This window comes from Taurulus bubalis (genome assembly GCF_910589615.1).
Source record: "Taurulus bubalis genome assembly, chromosome: 19".
NCBI classification, from domain to species: domain Eukaryota; kingdom Metazoa; phylum Chordata; class Actinopteri; order Perciformes; family Cottidae; genus Taurulus; species Taurulus bubalis.
The window spans coordinates 20452666-20478233 of NC_136607.1; the positions used below are offsets into that span (position 1 = coordinate 20452666).

Here is a 25568-nt window from a genome sequence, read left to right on the forward strand (position 1 = left end):
ATTTAGCTCCAATGTAATTTAATCCTGTTAAGATTTGCGATGGATGCTGGAGTTAATCTCTGGGTTTGATTTCAAGAATTCGGGTCCATCCATGACTTATACTTCTTTTTTTAAATTGTATAAACAAAATGATTTCACTGTTGCTCTGTCAAGATAAGCAGCACAGATATAATCAGCAGGAAGTAATTAACCTTTAGGTGCAAATAACAACAAGCCTGCTTTTATGAATAAGATGCTTTGTGGCATTTAACTCACTGATGACCTCTGATTATTGACAGATATTGTTGGTTCTCTGACCAACACAGACCCAACTACTCTCAACTAATCCTTGAAAGTGGCAGGATGGGCTTCTGTATGATGTCACCGGCAGCATAAAGCACATTAACATGAACTAACTGAGGACATTGTTGGACTTTGAGGTGCAGATGCGTTTCCTCCGGCTGAGACACACAGACGGTTTCTGCTGCATTGAAACTCAAACCGTGAATGTGATGAGTGGCATTGTCATGCAGTGACGCAGATACAGTATCTGATAAGCCTCCAAAGGCCTTCCTGGCTGTTGTAAAATGTAAACAAAGACTAACTCATATCAGCTGACAGTGTTGTGGGCCCCTAATCTGAGGCTGTTTGTTTGAAGATGAGTGCTTCCTAGAGTTTGGAGTAAATTCTTCAAACTGTGTAATACAAAGTTGTGTTTTTCTGACTTTTTTTGGACCATTCCTCCAATCAAATCATAGGCAGGACTGAGCTTCAATCTGTTCACAGAAGTATGCACACAGTCAGTGGGACGTCGGTGAACATTTAATTAAATCAAGTTCCTCGTATGATGATTTACAACCGGCCGTGTCCGGGCTCTCTACCTGTCGACCCCGCTGCCCTTTTTCCGCATGCCGGTGCCAAAACACGGGGTTGTTCCAGATAGCGCTGGTCCAAAAGCTGGCCGTGCCACCCGGAGATGGAAAGAAGGCGACGACTTGCCAATCGCCTTCAACAAAAGCGGCAAAGCCGTGTTTCCTTATCTTTATGAGCCAACAAAAACGCTGCCCCCGGCTCCATAATGGTTAATCCAAAGTCCATAATGCCTTCGTGGGGATATTTTTCTCTCCCCCCCCATATCTCTTTATCCTTCTTTGAGTCTGACAAACAAAACTCTTGAGGGATTGTAGTGGTCCTCCATGTTCCCCTGGACAGCCCCCTCTTGAAATGGTACCTGTACGTCCTGAAGGTGATGTCATCCCAGTTGAAAAGCGACATTGTGAGGGCGCATCCTGAACTGGGAGCCAATGGGATGCGAGAGTCTGGTTTGACTTCACGAGACGGGTCAGAGAGGTGGAATTCCTTGTTGTGTGTTCGACGTGTTTTAGCAGATAGGGAAGCTCGATTCCGTCTCCAACAGTCGCGACCATATAAGAGCACGATTCCTCTCCCCAAGTTCAGCCGGTCTCAGTCGATGCTTATGTTCTTTCTGCGGTTGCGGTGAAAAGGAAAGAGAAACGAGCTCACAGAAGAGCAGCGCGTCAACAAGGAAGCTTGACGTGGAACAAAGAGCATGCGGTTAAAGCACAAACACTCTCATTGCAGGAAGTTTAACCTGCACAGGTAAACTAGTGTCAGGTGGAAATTGTTTCCGCCGAAGATAACTCATGATGGATGCGTTCAGTTGTGCACTTGAATGAATTAGTGTTTCTTTGTTGTTCTTTCTCTAAAAGCGGTTTGGCAGGTTGTGAGCCTCAGGTTTTGTTGTGTGTAAGCAGCCGTCGGAGCAGGTGCTTGTTTTACTGTCCATCAATGAATATTCTCTGCTGAAAGAGCGAGTCCCTAAAACAGCCGGTGACTTGAACGACAGACAACCGCAGACTGTTTAGATAATTGTTGGTTAAGTGATTTAAATGTCGTATTTTTTTTCAAGCTAGAAAGTCCAAATACGCTGCATCACTTGATTCCATCCATGCAGCTGTTTTTTTTTTTTTTTTTTTTTTTTTTTTTGTCATGCCTTTTAGGTTTAAACAATTTATATCCCAAATGATTCATAAAGATGATCTGCAGATTAGTCGATTGTGTGAATGAGAGTTTGTTGCCAATCTGAAATATATAGATGTATATTTTTTTATGAGGATAATAAAGATCACTACAATTTGAGGATCTGCTCCATCAGTGGATTGTAACAGGGCGTTTGGTTCTAAATCAACAACACAACATGTGGAGATGCGTCATTGAAGCGATTGGGGACACGTGTAACAAACCTATTGGCCTCTTCTTCTTCTTCTTCTTCAATTTTAACATAACTCAGATGATGTGATGCAGGTCCACCCAAGTCATTAATTTAACGTTTTAATATTTCTTAAGTTCTTGGCATCAGCGGCTTCACTGTTGTTGTTTCAAACTCCCCATGAACCTCTACAGCAGTGGTGTTGACCTCCTCTAGTTCACGGGCCTCATGCAGACTCACGTCATCGAGGCTGAGACAGGCTAGTAAAACCATTGCATCATAACTTATAAATAACAAAAGTACATTCTGACAACGTTCACAATTAATGTACGATCCCATCTCTCGGCTATGACAAAATAAAACCCCTCAGATTGCGGTTTCCTCAAACCTGTCCACCATTCATTCATCTTTTCTGGTCTCCGTTGTCCTTGCACACTCGTGAATGTTTCGCCATGTTTGAGTCTGATGATGACGCCGAATATTATATCCCTCCCCAAGTTCTCTGGCCTCTTTTCTTCTGTGAAGACAATATGAACGGGTCCACAACACAACACTCCACTTTTTGACAAAGAGCTTTTCCATCTTTTTCCTGCATGGAAAAAAAAGAAGCATGATAATGTTGTGTCATGTGTAGGTAAGCAGGCGGGAGATATGATAATAGTAATTAGTATTACTATTGTATATATCTTTCATCCCTGCTGTTTTTATATCTTGTTTTTTGTCTGTAAATTGCTGCTACTTGACACCAAATTTCCCCATGGGGATTAATAAAGTATATTTTCATTCATTCATAATGTATCCCATGTCGGAGCTGATGCTCCTCTTAGGACAGCAAGCTGCAGAATTGGAAATAGCAGTGCATTGGAGAGAATAATTGAAATGACTGTTCTTGTTTTTCTGCAAGTTTCACACGTTTGTAAAGTCCTCCCGTGGGCCGGATCGGGCCCTCTGATTGGCCGGTTTGGGCCCGTATGTTTGACCCCCCGCTCCTCAGCGTAATGCTCCATAGAACCGTTCCCACCTCATTGCTAGAGATGGGGTCCTGAGCCTCCTGCGGTAGATGCACCTGGCCCTCTTCTCGTCCGTGTGGTCATACATTTTTGCTTTCTAAGTTGCGGAGGGGAAGACGGAGCTCGCCGCTTCCATTTCTGGTGTTTCACGTGTATTCCAGTTTGGCTGCGAGAGCGAGGGTTCAACACGGTGTTGACATGTTAAGCCAACTTCTGCTACAGGCTGGCGCTCTGCACACAGCTGAGTGTTTGATCTGGCATCTTTTGTTTAGGCTATTAGGTAAAATGCGGGGTGCTCTGACCGGTTTGGGCGGGAGTCGGTCTGCGTGGTGGTTTTTTCTTTGGTAGCTTTTCCGTGACCTCTGAATCTCTGCAGGAAGGCTGGTGATTAAGTGCATGTGGCCGCCAACTGCTTGTCCTGATCCTTTTTTTTAAAAAGCAGGTGAAATCATGCAGCGGAGTCCAAAACAACTGATTTGATTGCAGGCAGGGACTAGAGTTTTTGGTCAGCCAAACCGCTTTTGGTGAAACCCTCGTGGAACAAAGGGAGGGCTGTGAACAAGATGGCGGCGTGCAGGTATCTCTCTCGTCTCCGCTCAGATGTTATGCACGTGCCTCCTGGTGACTGCGCGGCACCTTGGTGAGCAAATGTCATCTGAGGGTTTTCGGTGTCAAAGCAGTGGCGCTAGCGCACTCTTCATAACGGTAGAAACGAAAGCTGCACAGCTAGCTGGATCTGGAGCAGGCTATATTCAGTCCAGGGATGTCCCGGGCTGATATTTATAATTCATAGCAACGGTGCAGTCCCACTGACCTTACTCAGGCTGTATAAAAAGCACTGAGGCACCTCTCGATACCAAACGTGTCCTTTTCTTGAAGGAACATTAACTGTTTGTGTTGTACTGTGTCACCACTCCAATCTCCTATATTTAATTCATTGTATTGCATTTAGTCAACATACTGGTGAAGGTCTGCAGCAATATTTAACTCCCACTTTAGTTTTCATTATGATTAATCAGTCAAAGATATATATATAAATCTGTGTTTATGGATTTTTCTTTTCTTGGTCTGTTGCCCACTTGCTGTTAAAGCCGGCTTAACAAATAGCAGGTGTATTATCTACACCGCAGTAGATATCGATATTGAATGAAGAGCCCGTTAAGTGCGTTGATGGATGAGCCACTTCAGGCTGCGTGTGTCTGTACTTCCACACAGTATTTGTGGGTGTATATATATGTATATATGTATGTACGTTTGCATAGTATTTGACACGCTGCTCCATCAGTTCATACATCTGCGCCTCCAGTTTCTCCCAAATGATTTGCCTGCTTCTGTGACCTAGTTAAGAAAACATCTGCCTCTGCCGCATGCAGTCCTGCTGTTTATCAGCAGATATGTTCAGAGAGCCAAATCCTTCTGGTGTCTGCTGGTTGATGAAGACGCCACAGAGGAGTGTGCTGCAGCTCCACTCGGTGTACGCAGCGCACGGGACACATGCATGATTTACTCTTGTAAACGCAGGACGTTTCTGCAGAAGAATTTATCTAGTAGATGCGTTTTTTAAGCCTTTTGAGTTAGCAAAGGGGAAATTAAAGTAAACCGTGCAAGAAATGGTCCGTTGTAATATCATCGACAGACGTGCGTCATGTCTCTGCCAGAAGCTGCTTTCCTGCTGAATAACTGATTGTATGTGCTGAAGGCTGGGCATTGACTGCAGGCCGCTGAGTGGTCTGGTCTTAACGCTGCACTGGCTTTGGCACAGACTCAAACAATACCTCCGCAGATATATAACTCGTAAAAGAAGACGTGCTGAAGAACGGTTTAATCATTCTGGGTCAGTCTGGTCATCCTCACCGTGAGGAACAGAGGAGGAAGCGGTATTCTTAAACGTTATGTAACCAATAGGACGTACAATGTGGTTTTAGTTGTAGGCAAAAGATGGCTGTGAAATTGGGCTTCTAAAAAAATTGCAGCTGGCATGTTCAGATATGTGATGTCACTGAATTATATGCACCGTTTCAAATTAAATCCACTGAGGATTTTTTTTTTGGGGGGGCAGTAATTGGGCTCAGATTCGTCGGATTCATCCATATTCATGTTCATTCATATTCACACCAGAGGAACATGCTGCCAAAACAAAAAAGGTATATTTTTTGGGGCTGCACATTGTATTGTTTCAGCATCAATGTGTGCAGGATATGCAATGCGAGAGAAACGGAGAAAAGCGCAGAAAAGAACGATGTTTTTGGCAAAACAAAAAGGCCGATGTCAACCAAAACAAGGTCTCTTTCAGCCGCCCGGCTCAAACACGGCATTTACGTCTGCTGACGCGTACTACAGTGGTCTAAGCGGCCCTGCAGCGCGGCCCATGACGCATTCGACCACGTCCTCTGGCTACCTCCAGTTGTTGAGTCAGTGTGTTTTTGGGTGGAATCGCACCTGTGTTCATTAGCATCATGATCGCCCGCTAGCTGCGCTCTGAGTGCCAAATGTGAGCGGCTCCCTGTTCGCTTAGGCCGGCGTTACGATTCAACTGATGAATAAAAGCCTGGCTCGTGTTCACAGGCTAGTTGGTGGGTTTGGGCCGCTGAAGATTCTCCATGTTTTGGCTCTCGGCGTGATTTAAAAACGGGCTGCAGGAGCACCGGCTGGTCGGCACCTCGTTCACGGCCCACGGCTCATGTGGCTGATAGCTCTGTTTGTGTGTATCTGGTGCGTGAGTCTTATCCGTTCCCACCTCTACCTTCAGTGCCGCTGTCTTCAAACCAAACGCACCTCAGGGGGAATCGTCTCCGGGACGAGTAACAGAGAAACTGGTATTACTAATGCGCAATTATCCCAGTTATGGAGAAAATGATGACGTCGTTACCAAAGCAAAGGAAATGAGCAACTGTTTGCTCATCACCTGTAATACATTTCATGAAACGTGACTCATGAGCACGATAAGATCGTTGGTTGTAGTATGGCATTATTATTATTATTATTATTATTATGAAGTTAGCTGCGAGCATCCTGTCTCTGTTTAGATGGAAGTTATAATTTTGTTCGCCACATCTCGACTAAAGGCCATATCTGATCATTTCATGTGAGGGATTCCTGATATCGCCCGATTAATCTGCTTTTTCCTGCTCCAAACTATCGTTACTATATATTATTATCGGCCGACCTTTACCCCAGATCATACGGCAGGCTTGAAATCCTTTCCTTCTTTCCCTAACTTTAAAAAAACACATGCACCAATACGTATGTTTTACCTACCTAGAGTTCCTTTCCCCATTCAGTTTCTCAGTCAATGCACGAGTTGGCAGCTATACATGTGTTACGTGTTTATGTATAATTTAGGATTACTGCCACTGATCACTATTTGTTTGCCAAACATGCATGTGTAGTCATTAGCGTGTTGGTTGTTATTGGTAGCTCATGAAACAGTTTTTCTCATCCTCCGCGATGATCTCACGTTTAGAGACATGCTACATGTTGCGTTAGTGCAGAGTTGAAATCGTTGGTTATTGATTCCCGATCAGAAGCACGTGCATCTTATTCTGGACGAGTTACTTCCTGGTTGAGCAGCTCATGTCGGCTCGGTGCAGCAGGTGATTTCCTCCTCCTGCCGTCTCGGTGCAGCAGCATGAAGGCAAGGCGCTGCAGAGGAGACTGTTGGTGCAGCGGCAGCTCCCCTTCCCCCACTGCCTACATCCCCAAGTCTGAAAATTGACGCTTCTCGTGCACGATTCCAGTGTGCGGCGGAGGGAACTTTTGTTTGGCAAGACTCAGTAAACCCCTAATAGATGAGATGAGGATAAAGGCGCCCCACAGGAAGTGGAGCAGAAACTAATGTGTGTCGCTGCAGCCCACTGTGTTTGCAGCTGATTGGAAGACACTATGAATAAGTCAAAACTTCTTCTTCTCCCTGTCTTTCATTTACATCCCTCCCTCTTTCCTGCTCTGTAGCTCTATTGTGCTCATTGGGGAGAGTGGAGGGATGATCCTATCGTTTTGTTATCTGGCTGTGTTTGTCTCAGATCAACTGGCAAAAGCTAATACTTCTCCAGACGTGCACGGACAATGCACTGCGTTGTGCTGCGCTCTGACCCGAGAAGCAAAGATTATGCCGCATTTCAAAAGTCTGGGATTACCGTCATGAAATGGACAGATCCCAGCAGAAAAAAGAGCCGGTTTTACGATGCATGTTGCCGTGATGCCATCGCAGTGCAGGCTTTAGGAGCAACACGACAACAGCTCGACGATTACCTAACTCAAATTCTTGTCTAATTGTTAATTTACCACAACGTGCATGAGAACCACTGAGAGTTCACGGCGGTAAAAAACTAATTTCTGAGTTTATATCCGTGCATCTTGTGTGTGTCCTCAGGCAGGAATAACTTTGCTATTCCGGTATCGGCTAAACTTGACTAAAGCTCCACTCGCGAGCTCTTTGTAGTTAAAGAAGCATTTGCTGACAAATCACATTTTGTGTCGAACATCCTGCGCGTTAGCTTTCGACCGCTAACGAGCACAACCCAACATGAAGGGAGAGAACGAGCTTCTCGTTGACCTAAATCTGAGCGCTAATTAACGTTGCACCGTGGAACATGTAAGACGATATCTTCCAGTCGCTTCATCTAATCCCATTAGGCCGTTCAGATTTCATGCAGTTTTCCATCGCCGCTCACAAGGGGATCAGACGAATGATCAATACATCAGTGTTATTGTGATGAACCATCTCTTCTGGTCGTGTTATTGTGCCACTTTACGTCTATTTTACATTCAAATAATACAACTACATTTAAGTATAAAGACATTTCACAGTACAGTTGATTAGTTTGATTACCGCTTTTGGAAAAAAAATACAAATTAATCAGAAAATAAAATGAAATTCTCCAGTTCAGCCACAGCTATTGGATGTTCATCAGATGGTTGTCTGTTTTTTATGATTTCCGTGGGCAATGTAGGACATTATGGTTGTGCATTGAATGAATAAAGGGGCGGGGCCAAGGAAACCTTCCATTAAACAAATCAAAGAGGAATCGCAAAGGTCGTCAAAGTTGTCATGTCTCAAACTCTCCTGGTCAAAGTCATTGCACGATAATTCCACAACAATTCTGAGAGGAATTTATACTTTTCAAACCGGTTAGTTGTTTGCTTTATGTCTTTTTCCTTTTGTCCCTTTTTTCATCAGATAAGCAAATTGTGGCAGTTGGATCCATCATCTGCCGTCCACTGGGATCCAGGCGCTTGAGTCCTAAATGACAAGGTACGCTAACGTCATGCGATGTCCCGTTGTCAGCAATGAGGGGACCGAGGTTACATCTGTGTGTGTGTGTGTGTGTGTGTGTGTGTGTGTGTGTGTGTGTGTGTGTTTCTTTAATTTAGATATCATTTCCCTCCTCTGGAAGCAAACGGGTCCGTTAGGGCTGGGCGGTATGGCCAAAAATTCATATCGCGGGTCACACATAGTGTTAGGAAGCTAAACATGGAGGGACTTAGGACCCAGGGGAATGTATGTGAAAAAAGACCGGAAGGGTCTGTCTCGTCCTGTTTTTTTTTTTTTTAAATATAGCGACAGAGTTTCTTCTTGGTGTGTTAGTGGGCGAGCTGTACCCAGCATGCAGTTAGGCTGTGTAATCTTATAAATGTACAGTTATTAGTGTTACAAATTGTTTATGTGTCACAAACTGTGTCGTGTTGTTTTACCTGTTAAAGAGCGTTAGTTGTGGTTTATTAATTGTTGTTATGAAGTTATAACCATGACTAAAGTTATAACCATGACACGTAAGTAGCGCCGACCGCTGCGCCCTCAGCGGGTGAAAAATAAATGTTTCGGTATGACGGTATATTCCTGCCATATGGAAATTTGAAGCCGGTATACCGCCCAGCCCTAGCGTCCGCATCAATTTTGGTCTCACGGAAGTGATGCCTTAATGTCAAACATTAGTACGACCTCACAAGAAGCGACAGGAGGGCCGAACCCTGTTCTGCTGGATGCTTAAGAGACACGACACACCTGCCAAACCGCCTCTGTGTGCCGGCAGCATCCTACTCATCTTAAGAGGGTTAAAACCGGGTCATCGCTATTTCAGACCATGCCTCACTGACAGAAGAGCGACACAAAATAAATGAGGATCGAGACGGATGTTGCCGTACGTAACTTCTCATCGGGGAGGGCCCCCGAATGGCACTTCTATGGTTCTACTGACAGGAACAGGTTTGGCTTTAAAAGCTTGCAGATCTTTCTTTGTCAGTTTTTTTGCTCCCACGTCTTCTTGTTTGACGACCTGTAAACTCCCGGCGGCTCTGTTTGCATAACCTTCACACCGCTGGAGGCGTCGCATCGAGCGCACGTGAGACCTGGAGCTGAACCAAGGTCAACAGCCTCGTCTTCTCGGCTGTAATGTGAATATTTGTTTTACACCTAATGACATGGGCAGAAAACTATGGATGTGCTGCTCCATCATGATGATGATGATGATGATGATGGGGCTCCAGGGACTGATGCATTAGCTGTGCTTATTGGCTGCGTAGTGTCACGTGGATTTTACAATATGGCCGACAGACACACTGTTTTTTTGGTTTAGTGGACGCAGACTTTTAGGTTCGCGCTCGCATCCGAGGACGAAGGAGACTTCACTCTCTCTGATGCCTAACTTATACTTTAACGTGAGAGGCCTCCTGAAAACACAGCAGGGCCGTATATGGAGTGAGCAAGACGCAGACAAAACTCATAGGCGCACACTTGTCTGTTAAGATGGTCAGTATCTTATTGATAGTGTCATCTAGAGAGAGAGGGAGGTTCTGTTTGAGAGGGGGAAAGACACCGCTGTGTTTTCACCCATATTGCTTTTTCAATGTTTTTTCTTTTTAACAAGACGTTTGGGGGGCATAGTTATACATTTCCAGTCGGAAAAATGTGTCCGTTGTCTGCATGGATACATGGATCTGACCTGAATGTGTCTGACCTGCTTATGGAGACTTGGCATCTCACTCCCTCGCTCCTCCTCGCTCACATGGACCGACACACAAGCGACTGTTTCTCATACAAAATCCTGTATCTCCTTTTGTTTTTCATCAGGGAAGCAACATCTTTTGAAACGTGGCCATCACCGAGAGGTTTTTACGTACATATTTTGGTTTGCAAAGCTATGTGTGTGAATGTTAAAGCAAATGCATTGAGAAGATCTGATTGAGTACCACGCGAAGCCAAAAGTACGATAATCTACCTGCACTGTTGGCTGCATAGATTTTTAAATGACATTCTTCATGTCTGGCTTGCTAGTTTTCTATCCATTCATCTGATTAATGTTTTTATTGGCCATCTGTGGGAGTGGCCTAGATCCGGAGCAGATCCCCTCCAGGTCCTCTAGAGCTCTGCGAGTTGGAAACGAGACAAGCGGCACTTTTCTCTGTAGCTCTTGACACTGTATGTCCACATCTCATGTCGTAGGTTCAAAATACACTGTGACGGTCACATGGTCACACGGTCACATGGTCACATGGGAGGGATTTTAGTTCTGGATGAATAACGCTGTGCCTGTCTGCTGTTTCTATGAGTAACAGTGCGTGAAGGAAATGTGGCCCGACTCTGTAAATGTTGTGGCTGGGTGGGTTATTCAGAGTTGACGGAAAGCAATGATGGACGTGCAAAAAGTCACCAAAATACAGACGTTTTCTTTTTCGTCATTGTGGATATTCAGTTGAAACGAATGTAGTTCATTAGTATCATAGTTTACTCATCATCCTTTGCATCGTGTCTGGAAGGCTTTCTATTATTTGCTGTTATTGGAGCTGACGTATAGCATTAGTGCAGTGGGCCATGTGGGTTGTGTCTGCATTAAGATCATTATTTAGCACCAGAGACTTTTAAATGCATATGTTTTTTTGGGTTATTAAGTATGCAAACATTAGATTTTTTTAAACTAATATTAGTACCAGTAGTTTAGCGTGTGTGTGTGTGTGTGTGTGTGTGTGGGTATACATGCACATCTACACCGACGGATGCATGTACATATGACTCTACATCTACATACATGCATTAAATTAAATAAATAAGTAAAACACAATTAACTAGATAAGTGGAAAAAACGAGTTAAATAAATACGTGAAAAGGAAAGTGTCTTTCACAGAAGGTTGCACATCTTCTCTTGTAAAGAAGCTGAACTCCATTACCCTCATGGTTATTGTGTCATTTGTTAATAATGTCAATGTTCAGGTTTCCTCTTCGCAGAAATGAATCTCATGGGCTCATATTTAACTGGATCTCATATTTAATTAAGATCTTACCGGCAGAGGGGATTTTTTGTTGAGCAGCCTGCTATTTATAACCAGCAGGGCCCTCTCTGCCTTTGCCCTCGTTAGGTTTTAATGAGGAGGAAACGGCTCTCCAAAGATCCAGACTTTCCCCTGAAACACGTCTGACCTAAATGTACTGGCTTACGTTTTTATTTTGCATTTGTTTAGGCAAAAAACATGTCTGAAACCGCGTTGAACACATCTAAATGGTTTGCTTGAATCTAGCTATTTGACCGAATCTACTCAATTCATGCTCTTCGCCTTTAGGGAACCTGTAAGAAGCGTTTCGTGGAAGCGGTTATGCAAACCCTTGTTGCAGGTCAGCAGTGGGCCTGCTCATCTCGCTGCAGCTTCTTAGCTTGTCACATTGAGTTTTCTGTGGGTTCCTGGCCCAGAAAGACGTCTCAAACATCGGAGCCGATGTAGAAATTGGGGCATGAAGTGATAGAAATGGTAAGAGAAGGGAGGAAGAGAGAGAAGGGGGGAGGGGCTTAATGATGAGTGCTCTGCACAAGGAAAGCCTCCAGCTCCCCGCTGATAAAGCAGCCAGTTCATTCATGAAAGCGGCGCTGCACTCTCTCAAGCACAGGCCACTAATGTCTACGATGCCTCGTCAATAAACGAGGCCTTCAAGTGTTCCTCGCTGTCGCGTGGAATACCAAGCGGGTGAAGTTATCCTTTAATTTCATAATGCGCCACACATTCAGTGTGTGCACCGCTGGCTCAGGAGTAAACGTCCTCACACGGATCTGAACTGTGACTTTACTGCAGGTTTTCGTCTCCCGTTAGCCGGGCACATCTCAACCCTAGAACACTAAGGTGGAGCCACTGTGGTGACGTTATTTCATTGTGTTGCTTTAAGTTGTGTCCTTGTGTAGCTTCATGCTGCTCAGACGTTATTGAAGGTGTGTGTCTTTATTGAAGGTGTGTGTGTGTCTTTATTGAAGGTGTGTGTGTGTCTTATTGACGGTGTGCGTGTGTCTTATTGAAGGTGTGTGTGTGTGTGTGTGTGTGTCTTATTGAAGGTGGGCGTGTGTCTTATTGAAGGTGGGCGTGTGTCTTATTGAAGGTAGGCGTGTCTTTATGGAATGTGGGCGTGTCATTATGGAATGTGGGCGTGTATTTATGGCAGGTGGGCGTGTCTTTGTGGAAAGTGTCTTTATGGAACGTGTCTTTATGGGAGGTGGGCGTGTCTTTGTGGGAGGTGGGCGTGTCTTTGTGGGAGGTGGGCGTGTCTTTGTGGAACGTGTCTTTATGGAACGTGGGCGTGTCTTTATGGAACGAGTCTTTGTGGGAGGTGGGCGTGTCTTTGTGGGAGGTGGGCGTGTCTTTATGGAACGTGTCTTTGTGGGAGGTGGGCGTGTCTTTATGGAACGTGTCTTTGTGGGGAGGTGGGCGTGTCTTTGTGGGAGGTGGGCGTGTCTTTGTGGGAGGTGGTCTCTCTGCTCCAATCCCTGTTTTCATTCAACAGCCACGCATTCAGGTGATTTTCACCCGATGTTGGTGATAGAGGGTGAAAACATTTCGGATGAGTTTAAACATTAAAGGAGACTTTTCCTTCACAGGACAAGACTCCCATGTCTCAGGAACATGTGGACCAAAGAACAAGTGCATAGCTCCTTTATTTATATTTTTAATCATGTTTTATTGACTATTCCCTAATTTTTCACCCGATCTTGAGCCTTTTTTCAGGGTCCCCCATGATTCCTGTTTTAATGAGGAGTTCTATAGCGTAAAATACAAGAAGAGTACTTCAATTTTCCTTGTATTGTTGTTTTTTTAAATATATTTTGAAGTATTTTTTTATCAGGTGAAATATACCCGACGTTAGTGATGGTGTGACTATTTTTGAGAAGAAAACCCTCGTCTGAATTTGTTTTTATTTATTTTCTGACGTGACACTGCCGGCGGTGGTGAGCTCGTCTCACAGGATACTCTGTCGTTGCACGTCTCAGCCGAATTGTCGTCACGGTGACAGGAAGTGGCTTTTTTTAGAGACGCAACAAGGAAACTTCAGCATTATATTTGACCAGCAAGATGCTGGTTTCCTTCAGTATCGACCAGTAGCTTCAATAACATCGAGTGTCTCATGAAACATTTGTTGTTGTGATGCATTCATGTTGGCAGGGTATTATGAGACGATTCTGCTTTCCATAAGGACCTTTTACCTTATTTAATAACCTTTCCTGCGGCTGATGACGGGTCATTATTCTCCCTCGCTCCACAGTCGCACGCACTAATGTAGATCCTGTAATGACATCCATGCAGGAGGAGTATCGTCTCTTGCTCACAATGATATTCATGCATTTCATTCTAAAAATCGCCTATGTATGCATCTGACTGTACAGACATGCCGGGGTTGCTCTCCATGTTTTTGACATTTCAGTACAAAGTGAATTGCGGTCCCGGCTGTTACCGGCTTGCACGGAAAGGTCAGAGGATAAACGTGCGTATTAATCCCCCCGGTGCACGGTGGAGAGGACGTAACCTTTTGGAAGTGCACCGCCTTGTGCGCCTCTGGGGGATCCGTGACCCCAGAGTTGTGAAGACCAGAACAAGCCGAGTGGAACTGGGACTGCACACATTTACCCGAGGCCCTCCGTGTCTCCTGAAATAACGTGGGAATTATTCATGAGAGTAATTGTGGTCGGCCGTCTCGAAGGGAATCGCATGGATTCCGGAAATATTTGCGGTCCTCTGCACTGTGAGTGAGGGGAAAGTAAAAGGGAGAATCAACTGCATCCCATTACAATTTAAGATGGTTTCAATGGGATGTGATGGTTCATTGAGAGGCTGCAATATTTACACGCTCCATTTCATTTGGGAATATTATCAGTCAGCTGGTGTTACCTTTTTTCATAACTTCTTTCAAGAACATGCATGTTGCACGCGTCAACTTCAGCATTCATTTGTATGCCTTTTGCATATTGTTGTTTACTGGTATTCCATTTTGTACTGGTGTCATTTTACAACTGCGTGTGTATGTGTGTGAACACACTGTTTATGGTCAACGCAGGGTGTTGTGGGTATTGTAGCCAACAGACAGTGACTTGACTTCTTCCTCTGAGAATACTGAGAATTTAAATGATCTGTTTTTATTTCAGGCATTTCCTCCTGTTCAGCAATTTGTTGTTTTATGATCTGCTCGTTGTTTAAATGTGTTGCGTTGTATAAAACTGCACTCCATAAAACTTAAAAAAAGAAGCTGCCAAGTGCCCCAAATATAAAGAAACTCACACAATTCATAAGACATGAATTGCAAAGTCACATTAACTGCTATTCAGATATGAATGAATGTGTGTAGGTTGCATGTAAATGTTTAAATAGAGTTCCGTCTGTGTGCTCGCGGTAGAAAATTGGGCAGATGCTGTAAAAGGGCACTCTGTCTTTGTCACAGATCAGATTACTTGCCCTCCCGTTCACAACGAATTCAAAGAAAACAATCATGGTTTTGTTTTCCGGAGTCACGCAGGACCACTGAGACCTGAGCGCTCTGGTGAGAACCAAAACCGGAGGGAGAGTGAAACTGGAACTTCAGGTTCCTCTGAGCCGCGACTCCCCCGCTTTCTGTTGCTTAGTTTTAATGTTCACCGGTCGCTTCCTGCGTTTAGTTATTGATCCGATACGATTATTTGCAGGCAGGGTCATGATCCACGATCTTATGGGGATTCTTTATCACGTTGGTCTCTCTATGGGACATAGGGCCTCTTTATTGGGTATAGGGCCTCTCTATAGGGTATAGGGCCTCTCTATAGGCTATAGGGTCTCTCTATAGGCTATAGGGCCTCTCTATAGGCTATAGGGCCTCTCTATAGGCTATAGGGCCTCTCTATAGGACATAGGGTCTCTCTATAGGGTATAGGGTCTCTCTATGGGCTATAGAGCCTCTTTATAGTATATAGGGCCTCTCTATTGGACATAGGGCCTCTCTATAGGGTATAGGGCCTCTCTATAGGGTATAGGGCCTCTCTATGGGCTATAGGGCTTCTCTATAGGGTATAGGGCCTCTCTATAGGCTATAGGGCCTCTCTATGGGCTATAGGGCCTCTTTATTGGGTATAGGGCCTCTCTATAGGCTATAGGGCCTCTTTATTGGGTATAGGGCCTCTCTATAGGCTATAGGGCCTCTTTATTGGGTATAAGGCCTCTCTATAGGGTATAGGGCCTCTCTATAGGCTATAGGGCCTCTCTATAGGGTATAGGGCCTCTCTATGGGGTATAGGGCCTCTTTATTGGGTATAGAGCCTCTCTATTGGGTATAGGGCCTCTCTATAGGGTATAGGGCCTCTCTATGGGGTATAGGGCCTCTCTATGGGGTATAGGGCCTCTCTATGGGGTATAGGGCCTCTCTATGGGGTATAGGGCCTCTCTATAGGGTATAGGGCCTCTCTATGGGAGATACATAGGGCCTCTCTATGAGATATATCGACTGTATGTCTCTTATGCAAAATCAACCACCTGCGTATTCATTCTGCACATGTTACATGTTTGAAGGCGCTGAGATTCAAAAAGCAGTAACCAAATTATTGTGCAAGTAAATAAACAAAACGTAGCTCAACATACAGATGTCGCAGCAGTTTCACCGTACAGAAGAATACATTGCGTAATACGGCGCTTAAAGATTGTGTAACCCATTCTGGTTATGCGTTAACCCAGAAAACGACTGTGGCGTTATGCAACGAGGAACGTAAAGTTTGCTCCGTGTGCATTGGGTTGCGAGTAATTCAGCAGCGAGGGACGGGACCCCATGTGAGAAGAGGTCCAGCTGCATTGAGGGAAGGTGGAGAGCGAGCCTGCAGCCGGCTGGCACTCGGCCCGCGATGAGGAAGCGACTGTTTGTTTATTTCCTCTTCCTTCACAGACGGAGGCAATTCAAGTGTCTCCCACGGGCGCTGCATGCTGTTGTGTGTTGTTGTTTTTCTTTTCTCTTTTTTTTTTTTCCTGCATTGTTTTTGTTGCCATAATCTCTAATATGAAATGTCAGCTGTGGCCCAGCAATCCTGTAACAGTCCACTGCAATCTGGATGAAAAGCCCCTTTCATAAGGCGAGAGCTCGCCTGTACTAATCACATTCTGCATATCAACCAGACGAGCACTATTTGCTATAAATAACGCAAGCTGCTCGCTTCTGTCAAACGCTGCACTTTTGTTTCCGCTTAACCCATTGCACACACACACACACACACACACACACACACACTCAGACGCACACACTCAGACATGACAGGGCTCAGCAATACCTGCCGGGCCCATTTTTAAATGCACATGCCCCTTTTTTTATTTTATAGCTTTTTACCTCTCGTCGTTATTTCAGGTCTTCTCAAAGCTCCGCTGGCTGCTTCTGAGCTTTGAACAACCCAAAAAGACTAAATATGAATTGGAATAGATGTTTTTTTGAAGCAGAGGTGTATTAGAAACTTTGAGTTTGTTTCCCCCAAAACTTGTTCTCAGAGGACCCACTTTTAAAAAGTGACAACCCAATTCTCAAAAGGTCTTGAAAGGAGCGAATTTGTGCACTTTTATATTTCCTTGAATAGGCAAACCAGACGTTTCGAAGAGACATAAAATTTATATATAACGCATTTAGTTTAATCTTAATTTGCATCAATGCATTCAGTATTATAAGTCTGCTGCGTCGCTTTGAACGATACAAACACCTGTTCATCTGTGTCTGTCCTGCCAAACAAAACTCCTTCTGTATTTCATCAGTCGATTTATATTTTTCTCCAGACTCGGCTGTTTTGTTTTGCGTGACCTTTTTTTTGGGTTCGGAGAGCTGCGCCCGCCCCTTGACCCCCGCGGTCTCTATAGCAACAGCAGTGACCCCGGAGGCGCTGAAGTTACTGGGAGAGAGGTTGTGACAGGGAAGTGGTTTCCTGGCTCTGACTGGGAGGGAAATAAAGTGGGAATCTGGGCGGTTTCATTCACTGCTGCGAAGAGGAAGCCACACCAACCGTTGCCAGGCGTCTGAATCACATGTCCACCATTCACTCGCCCACACGTCCAGACATTTCTGAATAACTAGAACTAGTTGGTTTTTTTATTTTTTTTACATCTTTGGCTTTTCACAATTCCCCGGCTGTCAGGCCGAGCTGCTACTATCACGCTGCTTTGAGTAAATGTGGCGCTTAAATAAAGTAGGCTGAGCAAGAAAATCTCAGCCAAGAGCTTAACCATGTCTGGAAATCTCTATTGCATCTCTTGAACTTCTTTTTCTTTTTTAGATCAAAAGTCAAATGCTCTTGATGGCGTAAAGCTGCGTGAATGAAGGCGGTCTTCATTCCAGTAACATGTAGGTCAGTGGATAAGCCGGTCTATGTTGACGGCTGTGTGGTCTCATTAGTGCGCTGCCTTCCAGATTACTCTGGGGGTCTTCAGCCAGCGCTCTTCACATGCGCTTTATTCTCAAACATATACAAGGAAACTAAAGTAAACACAATACTTCCATTGCACAAAAAGAATCCAGAATCAGTGAGTAGATTTGGAGGAAGATGTTGATCAACGTTGACTCAACCTTCGCTCACGGGCGAGCGGCTGCAGCTGTGAATGAACGGCACATGTTCACAGGCATTATGCATCAGTCAGAAAATGTAGGAAAAAAAAAAAGTGTATTTGCCTGTCTGGTGTGACGACGCTGATTCGGAGTAGCTCCACTTCCTCCTGTGAAGGCTATGGTCTCAAGTCAAGAGTCTCCGGTTGTTGTTTACCGGAGATGAAATTGCGCAAGCTAGTTTTGATCATGAAGAATGAGGCGCCTTTTGTTATTGTAAACAAACCCTCCGAAAAGACCGACGCAAACGCCGCTTCAGCTCGTGTCTCAGTAGTTCTTGACTCGCTCACACAAAACAAAGTCAAATAACTTCCTCAAACAGCCGGGCCCTGTGCTGCTAGTTACCTATTTCAACATCGGAGTGACGCACGTTTGCTCTCGTGAGGTTAGGGTCCTTCAACAGAACGGTGAACGTGGGATCGATCGGCGTCACATCGACTCATCGATTGGCTCATTTTTTGGGGGGAACAACGGCGCTCTAAGGCACAGAGGAACGGGCCAAATCAGAATTTGGCTTCTCAGACAATACTTGTTAGGAGGATCATGTCATTGCTGGTTTGGGTCTTTGCATAAGTTGTGTTGACGATAATAAAAATATAGCATCGACGTAAGTTACTTGCGGGACGTTTCCTCCGGTCTCGGCTTCGTGCAAACAGATTCAGGCTCGATGAAGACGGTGAAACCAAACTGCTGAACATTAGCATTGATGAGCGCTGCAGAGGCGCCAGCGCGGCTGTAGTCTGAGTCGTTCTCTGCCAACTTTACGATTTTCTGGTCATTTAGAACCCATCCTTAAAGGGAGATTACATTCTTCTGCCAGCTTTAACATGTTCGCCGCATCCAGGCTCTCGCTGCTTTACACGTCTCTCCTCCCGACGCTTCTTCTGCTTCTTGATAGCCTTTTCTTGCATAACTCACAATATCCCACCCATACCCTCCTTATTTTCCTTCTCTCCTCTCTGTTAACCCACATCACACTCCCTCGTCTCCCAGTCCTCCCACTCCAGCATGCGTCATCCATATGCTCGGCGCTTGTTACTCGGGGTGAATGGAGCCAAGCCCTCTGTCATCCCCTCTGGTGATAGACCAGATTACTGCCTGCTGCTATGGCAAAAAAAAAAAAAAGTGCGTGGGAGGCTGACGGCCTCTTGGATGCACATGCCTCATGGGGGAGTGGGCGTGTGCACACATGCACCCGTTTTTAATGAGTTGGGAACGGTGGGACGGCCGACCGGTCCTCCTTTCAGAAAACTTTGGACAGATTTTGAAAGTTGCTTCACGTTATGAAATCAAGAGTTTTGCAATGCATCTTTCTTTTGTGCCGATTTTCTTTTCTTTAGTATCAAAACTAAAGCCTAAAGTGAACTATCGGCTCATATTATATCGTCGCATCTCATCTTTTTTGCGCCGTCCAGAAAAGGCACCTGCAAAAAAAAAAAAAAGTGTACGTCTGAAAACGGAGACAATGGACCGCATTCAGAGAAAATACTGACTTGCATAATTCCGTGTAGCAATCTCAAACACAAACATGTGGACACACACACACACCGCACACACGCACAGCCTGCACCAACAGTGTAGGTCAAGGCTATCACAATTTTACAGCTCAGTGAGGAAAGACTCAGATTATGGGCTGTGGCGGCGCTCCGATTAAGACGAGGTGGGGGTCACATTCTCCACATGCTCCAAGGAACAAAGCCTCTTTTGACCAGAACACATTCCATGGCGTATACTGTACTCTGAACACGTCGGTGTTGACCTCCAGCTTTTATAAATGATACAAGCATCCCTGCAGCAAGTCCCCCAACATATCCCCTTAAGATTGAAAGATGAAAATATTTTCTGGCCTTTAAACGTCTTTATTTATGCAGTGGAGAGAGTCGTTTGGGAAGAAACTAGTCCCTATTGTTTTTATTTATTTTCTTGTATAGCTGTTAGGATATTTACATTTTTATTTTTTGTGTAAAGTGACTGAGTATCATGAAAAGCGCTGTATGAATTAAATGCATTATTATTATTAAGGACAAGGGTTTCTTTTACTTTCATTCTCATCCTCCGCCTCAACCCTCAATGATGAAGCAGCAGATCCTCGCAGATGAACAGCGTCTCATTTCCTCTACTCTTTAATTTAATGAGACAGAGTTCCCACAAGAAAAACAGAAATGAGAAACCTGAAATTTCCAACGTGTCTTCTCTGGGGAGGTTATTTCTTTTTAGTGGAACTTGGAAGTAGATTTCAGTGTTTGTTTTATTGTTTCTCAACCAGCTGTGGTGTCATGATCAGCTGTCATCTAAATGCAAAGTGTGGAAAACATTGGCAGCGTGGATGAAGGGACCGAGTGTGCCATGCAGCCCACGCTTGTTTTGAAAGGGTCCTGCTCCAGAAGTGCCACTGCACTGGAGAGCTCCTCCACACAGTACTGGGAAGCGCTGGCTCCCACTGTGGGCTCCCACTGTGGGCTCCCACTCCCACTGTGGGCTCCCACTGTGGGCTCCCACTCCCACTGTGGGCTCCCACTCCCACTGTGGGCTCCCACTGTGGGCTCCCACTCCCATTGACCCGCTTCTGCAAGTGCAGTTGAACCTTTTTTTTTTAAACGCTGTGTTTTAAAGGGATAATTTTCAGGGCGTCGTTCACATTTTTGTGTCCATCGTGACACTTCCTTCACCTGCTACTTTGTAGCGGTTTGGGGGAGGAGGAGCTGCACACCTCCGTCGGCTGTCGAGGAAACTCAAGTTTTATTAGAAGTCAAACAAAGTAAACAGAGAATGTCGCCTCCTGGAAAATCTCCGTTCAGAAACAGCTGAAGCGAACGGGACGGCGCTGTAGAGTAACGAGCCACTACTCCCACTACTCCCACTACTCCCACTACTCCCACTGTTCCCACTACTCCCACTGCTTCTGAGTCTCTGCAGTAGAGCTTGTGTGTAAAACTGAATCATGAGTAATAGTCATAAATAAGGAGACTAAGACCCAGGTTGACAAATACCGAAATTTCCTTTTTTAAAGGAGTTGCGTTTTTTTTTTTTTTTTTTTAGGGATGTGTTCTCCACCAACCTTGTGGCTATTTGATCAGATCCCCTTTTCAAGTATTTATGTCTGATATTTACACGAGATGACGCACGTCAAGTATCACTTCACCGCTATCCGGCCTTTTTACTTGTTGGGTATGACCGGCCCTTCACTTCAACCCATCTTCATGTTCCCATGAGGGCAATTCTGGTGCAGCATAACAACTAAACAAGGGATACATGTGCTGTACTTGCAGCAACAAAGACACTATAAACTATAAAGTAATGACAAACGACAAGTTTGCAAAGTGCAACGAGTAAAAAGAACAAAGGGTTGACTAGTGAGCGTTTTTTGCGGTTGAAATCAGTAGACATGACATCCCTGTGTAGGTTTGATTGGCGGCATTTGTAATCTCATAATTTGTTCCTCATCAAAGCTCATTAGTTCTGCGCTGACGATGAGTCTGCAGTGGAGTGATCAGCAGGCTGAAAAACAAAAATCCGAATCTGGACGCTCAGCTGAAGTTTAAAAGCGGGCCTCGACATACGCCGGCCGCTCCCTCCCTGTGCTCGCCTCCCTTCACATATCTCTCTCTGCTTCCCCTCCCTAGTGCCTGAGGATGTCCAAGCGCAGCTTGTTTGTTCGCCTGGTGCCATGCCGCTGCTTGCGGGGTGAGGAGGAGGCGGTGACATCGCTGGACTACTCCCACTGCAGCCTGGAGACGGTTCCTAAGGAGATCTTCAGCTTTGAGAAGACCCTGCAGGAACTCTACCTCGATGCCAACCAGATCGAGGAGCTGCCGAAAGTAAGGCGACGTATAGAAACTCTCTACTTCTACAGCGGATGCAACCTTTTGACCACACGGCGTTACTCACGAGGCCTAAATATTGACTCTGCGTGCCCAACCGCTCATCTCTTATGAAAAGCTTCATTGTGGACTCTTTACGTCATTCACATGACGCAGCTAAGCCTTTTTAAACATCTAATACACTGTGCATTCTTGAGCTTTCTCATTAAACAAACCATCATCTCTTCTCTCTCTCTCTCTCCTCCAGCAACTGTTTAACTGCCAGTTGCTCCACCGACTGAGCATGCCAGATAATGACGTGACGGTGTTGCCGGCGGCCATCGCAAACCTCATCAACCTCAGGGAGCTCGACGTCAGCAAGAACAGTAAGCGACGTCGAAGTGTTCTGGATCGGCAGGTTTTCCAATGAGTCGCGTAACTCTGAGGCGATCGGGTCGCCTGAAACCTTTAAAAAAAAAAAAAAAAAAAAAAAACGCCACGGCCGCGGGTTCAGCAACCCCGTGGAGTTCAAATGTCTAAACGTGTGCCGGGTGCTCTTGTGTTGTCGGGACTACAACTAGACGGAGCAACACAGCTGCAGGAACGAATACCGAGAGGTTTAATAACCGCGTTAGGTCACGGGGTGATGAAGGAAGTGGACGAGTCCAGACCTGCATCATAGACGCTCAGCAGCAGCAGGAAAGCTCCTGAAGGCGGAGCTTATCCACTCAAAGCGTCTCTCAGTGGTTTCCTCGAGTGAAGTGACGGTTTGCAAAGTGTGACGTTCACCTCCTTTTGAAGATAAACACTCGCGCTGTTGCTCATGAGGCAGCGCTTTGTACTCCATGTCCTTTTCAATTTTTGCCCGTTTGGTGAAGAACATTCCCGCCGTCACTGTTTCGCTCGTTTAGAACAAGAAACCGATTGAAGTGTCTGAAGGCTTCACTTCTAATGTCTCAGCTGCACATGAAACCATTCCTGTGACTGCTGAAGAAGAAGGAGAAGAAGAAGAAGAAGGAGAAGAAGGAGAAGAAGGAGAAGAAGAAGAAGAAGAAGGAGAAGAAGGAGAAGGAGAAGGAGAAGAAGAAGAAGAAGGAGAAGAAGAAGAAGAAGAATTCATGACATCCTGTTGCATATTCCTCGCAGAGTGTTTTTTGCATCGCTCAGCAGAAGCTCGTGGACAGAAAGGTCAAAGGTGTAAACGAATGAGTGCGCAGTCAAACAAACCGGTGAGGGATGTGGTGCGCTGTCCCGAACCAGCGCTGCGGCGTTGGGCCGTGTTGACACTGAAAGCAGCTTAACCTTCTCCACAAAGCACTCTGCGCTAAGTGTTGTGGACACAAAACAAAGTGGGTCGAAATAATCCTTTCCGTTGGGTCGCGTCCCTTTTCTTGCCGTTCGCACGCGGCGCAGGTTTCATGAGAACTCGCAGACTACCGCGCGGTGATCTTTCTTCTTCTTCTTCTTCCTGTCCTGCTCTCACCCTGTCACCTCGTCTCTGTGGTTGTTTAGAGAGGAGAGCCGCTGTTAATGTGTCTCGAGCGCCCAAGACTCAGACGGAGAGCCTTCCTGTGCTCTGGGTCCACCTGTTTGGCATCATCGCTCATTTATTTTAGGGAGGGGGGGGTGACAGGAGACATTTGTTTGGTGTCAGTGGTAATAAAATGGTTGAGACGCGACATGCAGATGTTGAATTGCTGGTGAGCGGGTTGTCTCACGGTATCGACTGCTTTGCTGTTTCCAGGGTTCTTACGCTCATGGAGAACCTGGAAAAGTCATGGAGTTTTAAAATGGTTATTTCCAGGCCTGGAGAAGTCCTGGAAAAAAATAAAATCCCAAAAGTGTAGTAAAAGTCATGTAAATGTGTTATATTCATGTGTTCATGACGTTCATTCATGCTGAGTTTGAAATAATGAATATGCTTTTAAAAGAACATACAGGCATCTATATAAATGTTTATTCTTTTAATCAAACTATTGTCTCATTCATTTGAGTCATTTAAGGTTTACTGTATGCTTTGTATTCTATTGTTAGTTTAAATACTACATTTACTCACTTTTTACTGTTTACACCCAGATTTCACTAAATGTTTGTCATGGATATGTGGGTTAAAGTCATGGAAATCTGGGAAATCTGGTTAAAAGTCATGGAAATCTGGGAAATCTGGTTAAAAGTCATGGAAATCTGGTTAAAAGTCATGGGAATCTGGGAAATCTGGTTAAAAGTCATGGGAATCTGGGAAATCTGGTTAAAAGTCATGGAAATCTGGTTAAGTCATGGAAATCTGGTTAAGTCATGGAAATCTGGTTAAAAGTCATGGAAATCTGGTTAAGTCATGGAAATCTGGGAAATCTGGTTAAAAGTCATGGAAATCTGGTTAAGTCATGGAAATCTGGGAAATCTGGTTAAAAGTCATGGAAATCTGGGAAATCTGGTTAAAAGTCATGGAAATCTGGTTAAAAGTCATGGAAATCTGGTTAAGTCATGGAAATCTGGGAAATCTGGTTAAAAGTCATGGAAATCTGGGAAATCTGGTTAAAAGTCATGGAAATCTGGGAAATCTGGTTAAAAGTCATGGAAATCTGGGAAATCTGGTTAAAAGTCATGGAAATCTGGTTAAAAGTCATGGAAATCTGGTTAAAAGTCATGGAAATCTGGGAAATCTGGTTAAAAGTCATGAAACCATTGGTCAGAATGTGTATGAACCCTGTGTTTCTCTCCAGGTATCCAGGAGTTTCCGGAAAACATCAAGAATTGCAAAGTCCTGACTATTGTAGAAGCCAGCGTGAACCCCATATCCAAGTGAGTCCGGCGCACCTGGAGCCTCGATCGCCTCCATTCTGGTTTCTCGTCCAGCGACTGATGCGAGTCCCGTCCCTGTGTGTTTGTGTGTTTGTGTGTTTTTCCCCCCAGGCTCCCAGATGGTTTCACGCAGCTTCTGAGTCTGACGCAGCTCTACCTGAACGACGCCTTTCTGGAGTTCCTACCGGCCAGCTTTGGGAGGTCAGTACGCTCTCCGGCCTGAACGTCGACTGTGTGCTTTTTGTGTATCGGGTGACGCCGTGAAAACAACGAGGCGTTTTCCATCGCAGCAGTCGGCTGCTTTCATCCACAAAAAGGCTGCAAAGTCCTGCCGTGCACCGACCGGCAGACGGACGCACTTAGCGAGCGACTGGGGAACGTAGCGGAGTCTTCGGCTGCTAAAGAGACGGACGTTTCCCTCCGGAGTCGGTGCAGCCGTCACGGAGCAAACGGAAGAGGGAATATTGGACAAGAAACAAACTCCAAGTTAATGATAACGTTGCTCAGGAACTGCTCGAGGTGTGAAGAAGCCACCACTGTGTCATGTTGTCTCCACCGCTTGGTTCTGCTGCCCCAAAGTAGCCCAAAAAAACCTGTTTAACCGGCTTTAGGCTGTAAAATAACGCCTGGGCCTTAAAGAAGGCCTCGCGTCAGAGGCTGGTTTTGACTTGATTTAGCATTTAGCGTCCAGGTTCTCTGGTTTCAGTTGAATTTGAAGTCCTGCTCTTCATTGTTTGTAGTTCACACAGAAGTTCGTGTTGAGCTTTCTGATGACACAAAACATGTGGCTCAATATTTCATATCACTATTCTCCTTTTTCAAGGCTTTTTTTTCTGCTTTCTTTTAATGGTCAGCCTACTTTAGTCCTACATGCGTCTAATAGAAAGCTCGTCGTCTTCATGGGGAATCAC

The 25568-nt window shown here is 45.1% G+C and overlaps 1 protein-coding gene across 1 annotated transcript in view; it reads left to right on the top strand.

The window, feature by feature from the left end:
• Window positions 1-8439: 8439 nt before the first annotated feature.
• Window positions 8440-25568, top strand: part of erbin (erbb2 interacting protein) — a 36142-nt gene continuing 19013 nt past the window's right edge. Inside the window, exons 1-5 of the mRNA XM_079235555.1 lie at window positions 8440-8473; window positions 21679-21873; window positions 22124-22241; window positions 24579-24657; window positions 24769-24858. Coding sequence (XP_079091681.1) covers window positions 21688-21873; window positions 22124-22241; window positions 24579-24657; window positions 24769-24858 — 473 coding nt within the window. The 5' untranslated portion in view covers window positions 8440-8473; window positions 21679-21687. The remainder of the gene's footprint in view (window positions 8474-21678; window positions 21874-22123; window positions 22242-24578; window positions 24658-24768; window positions 24859-25568) is intronic.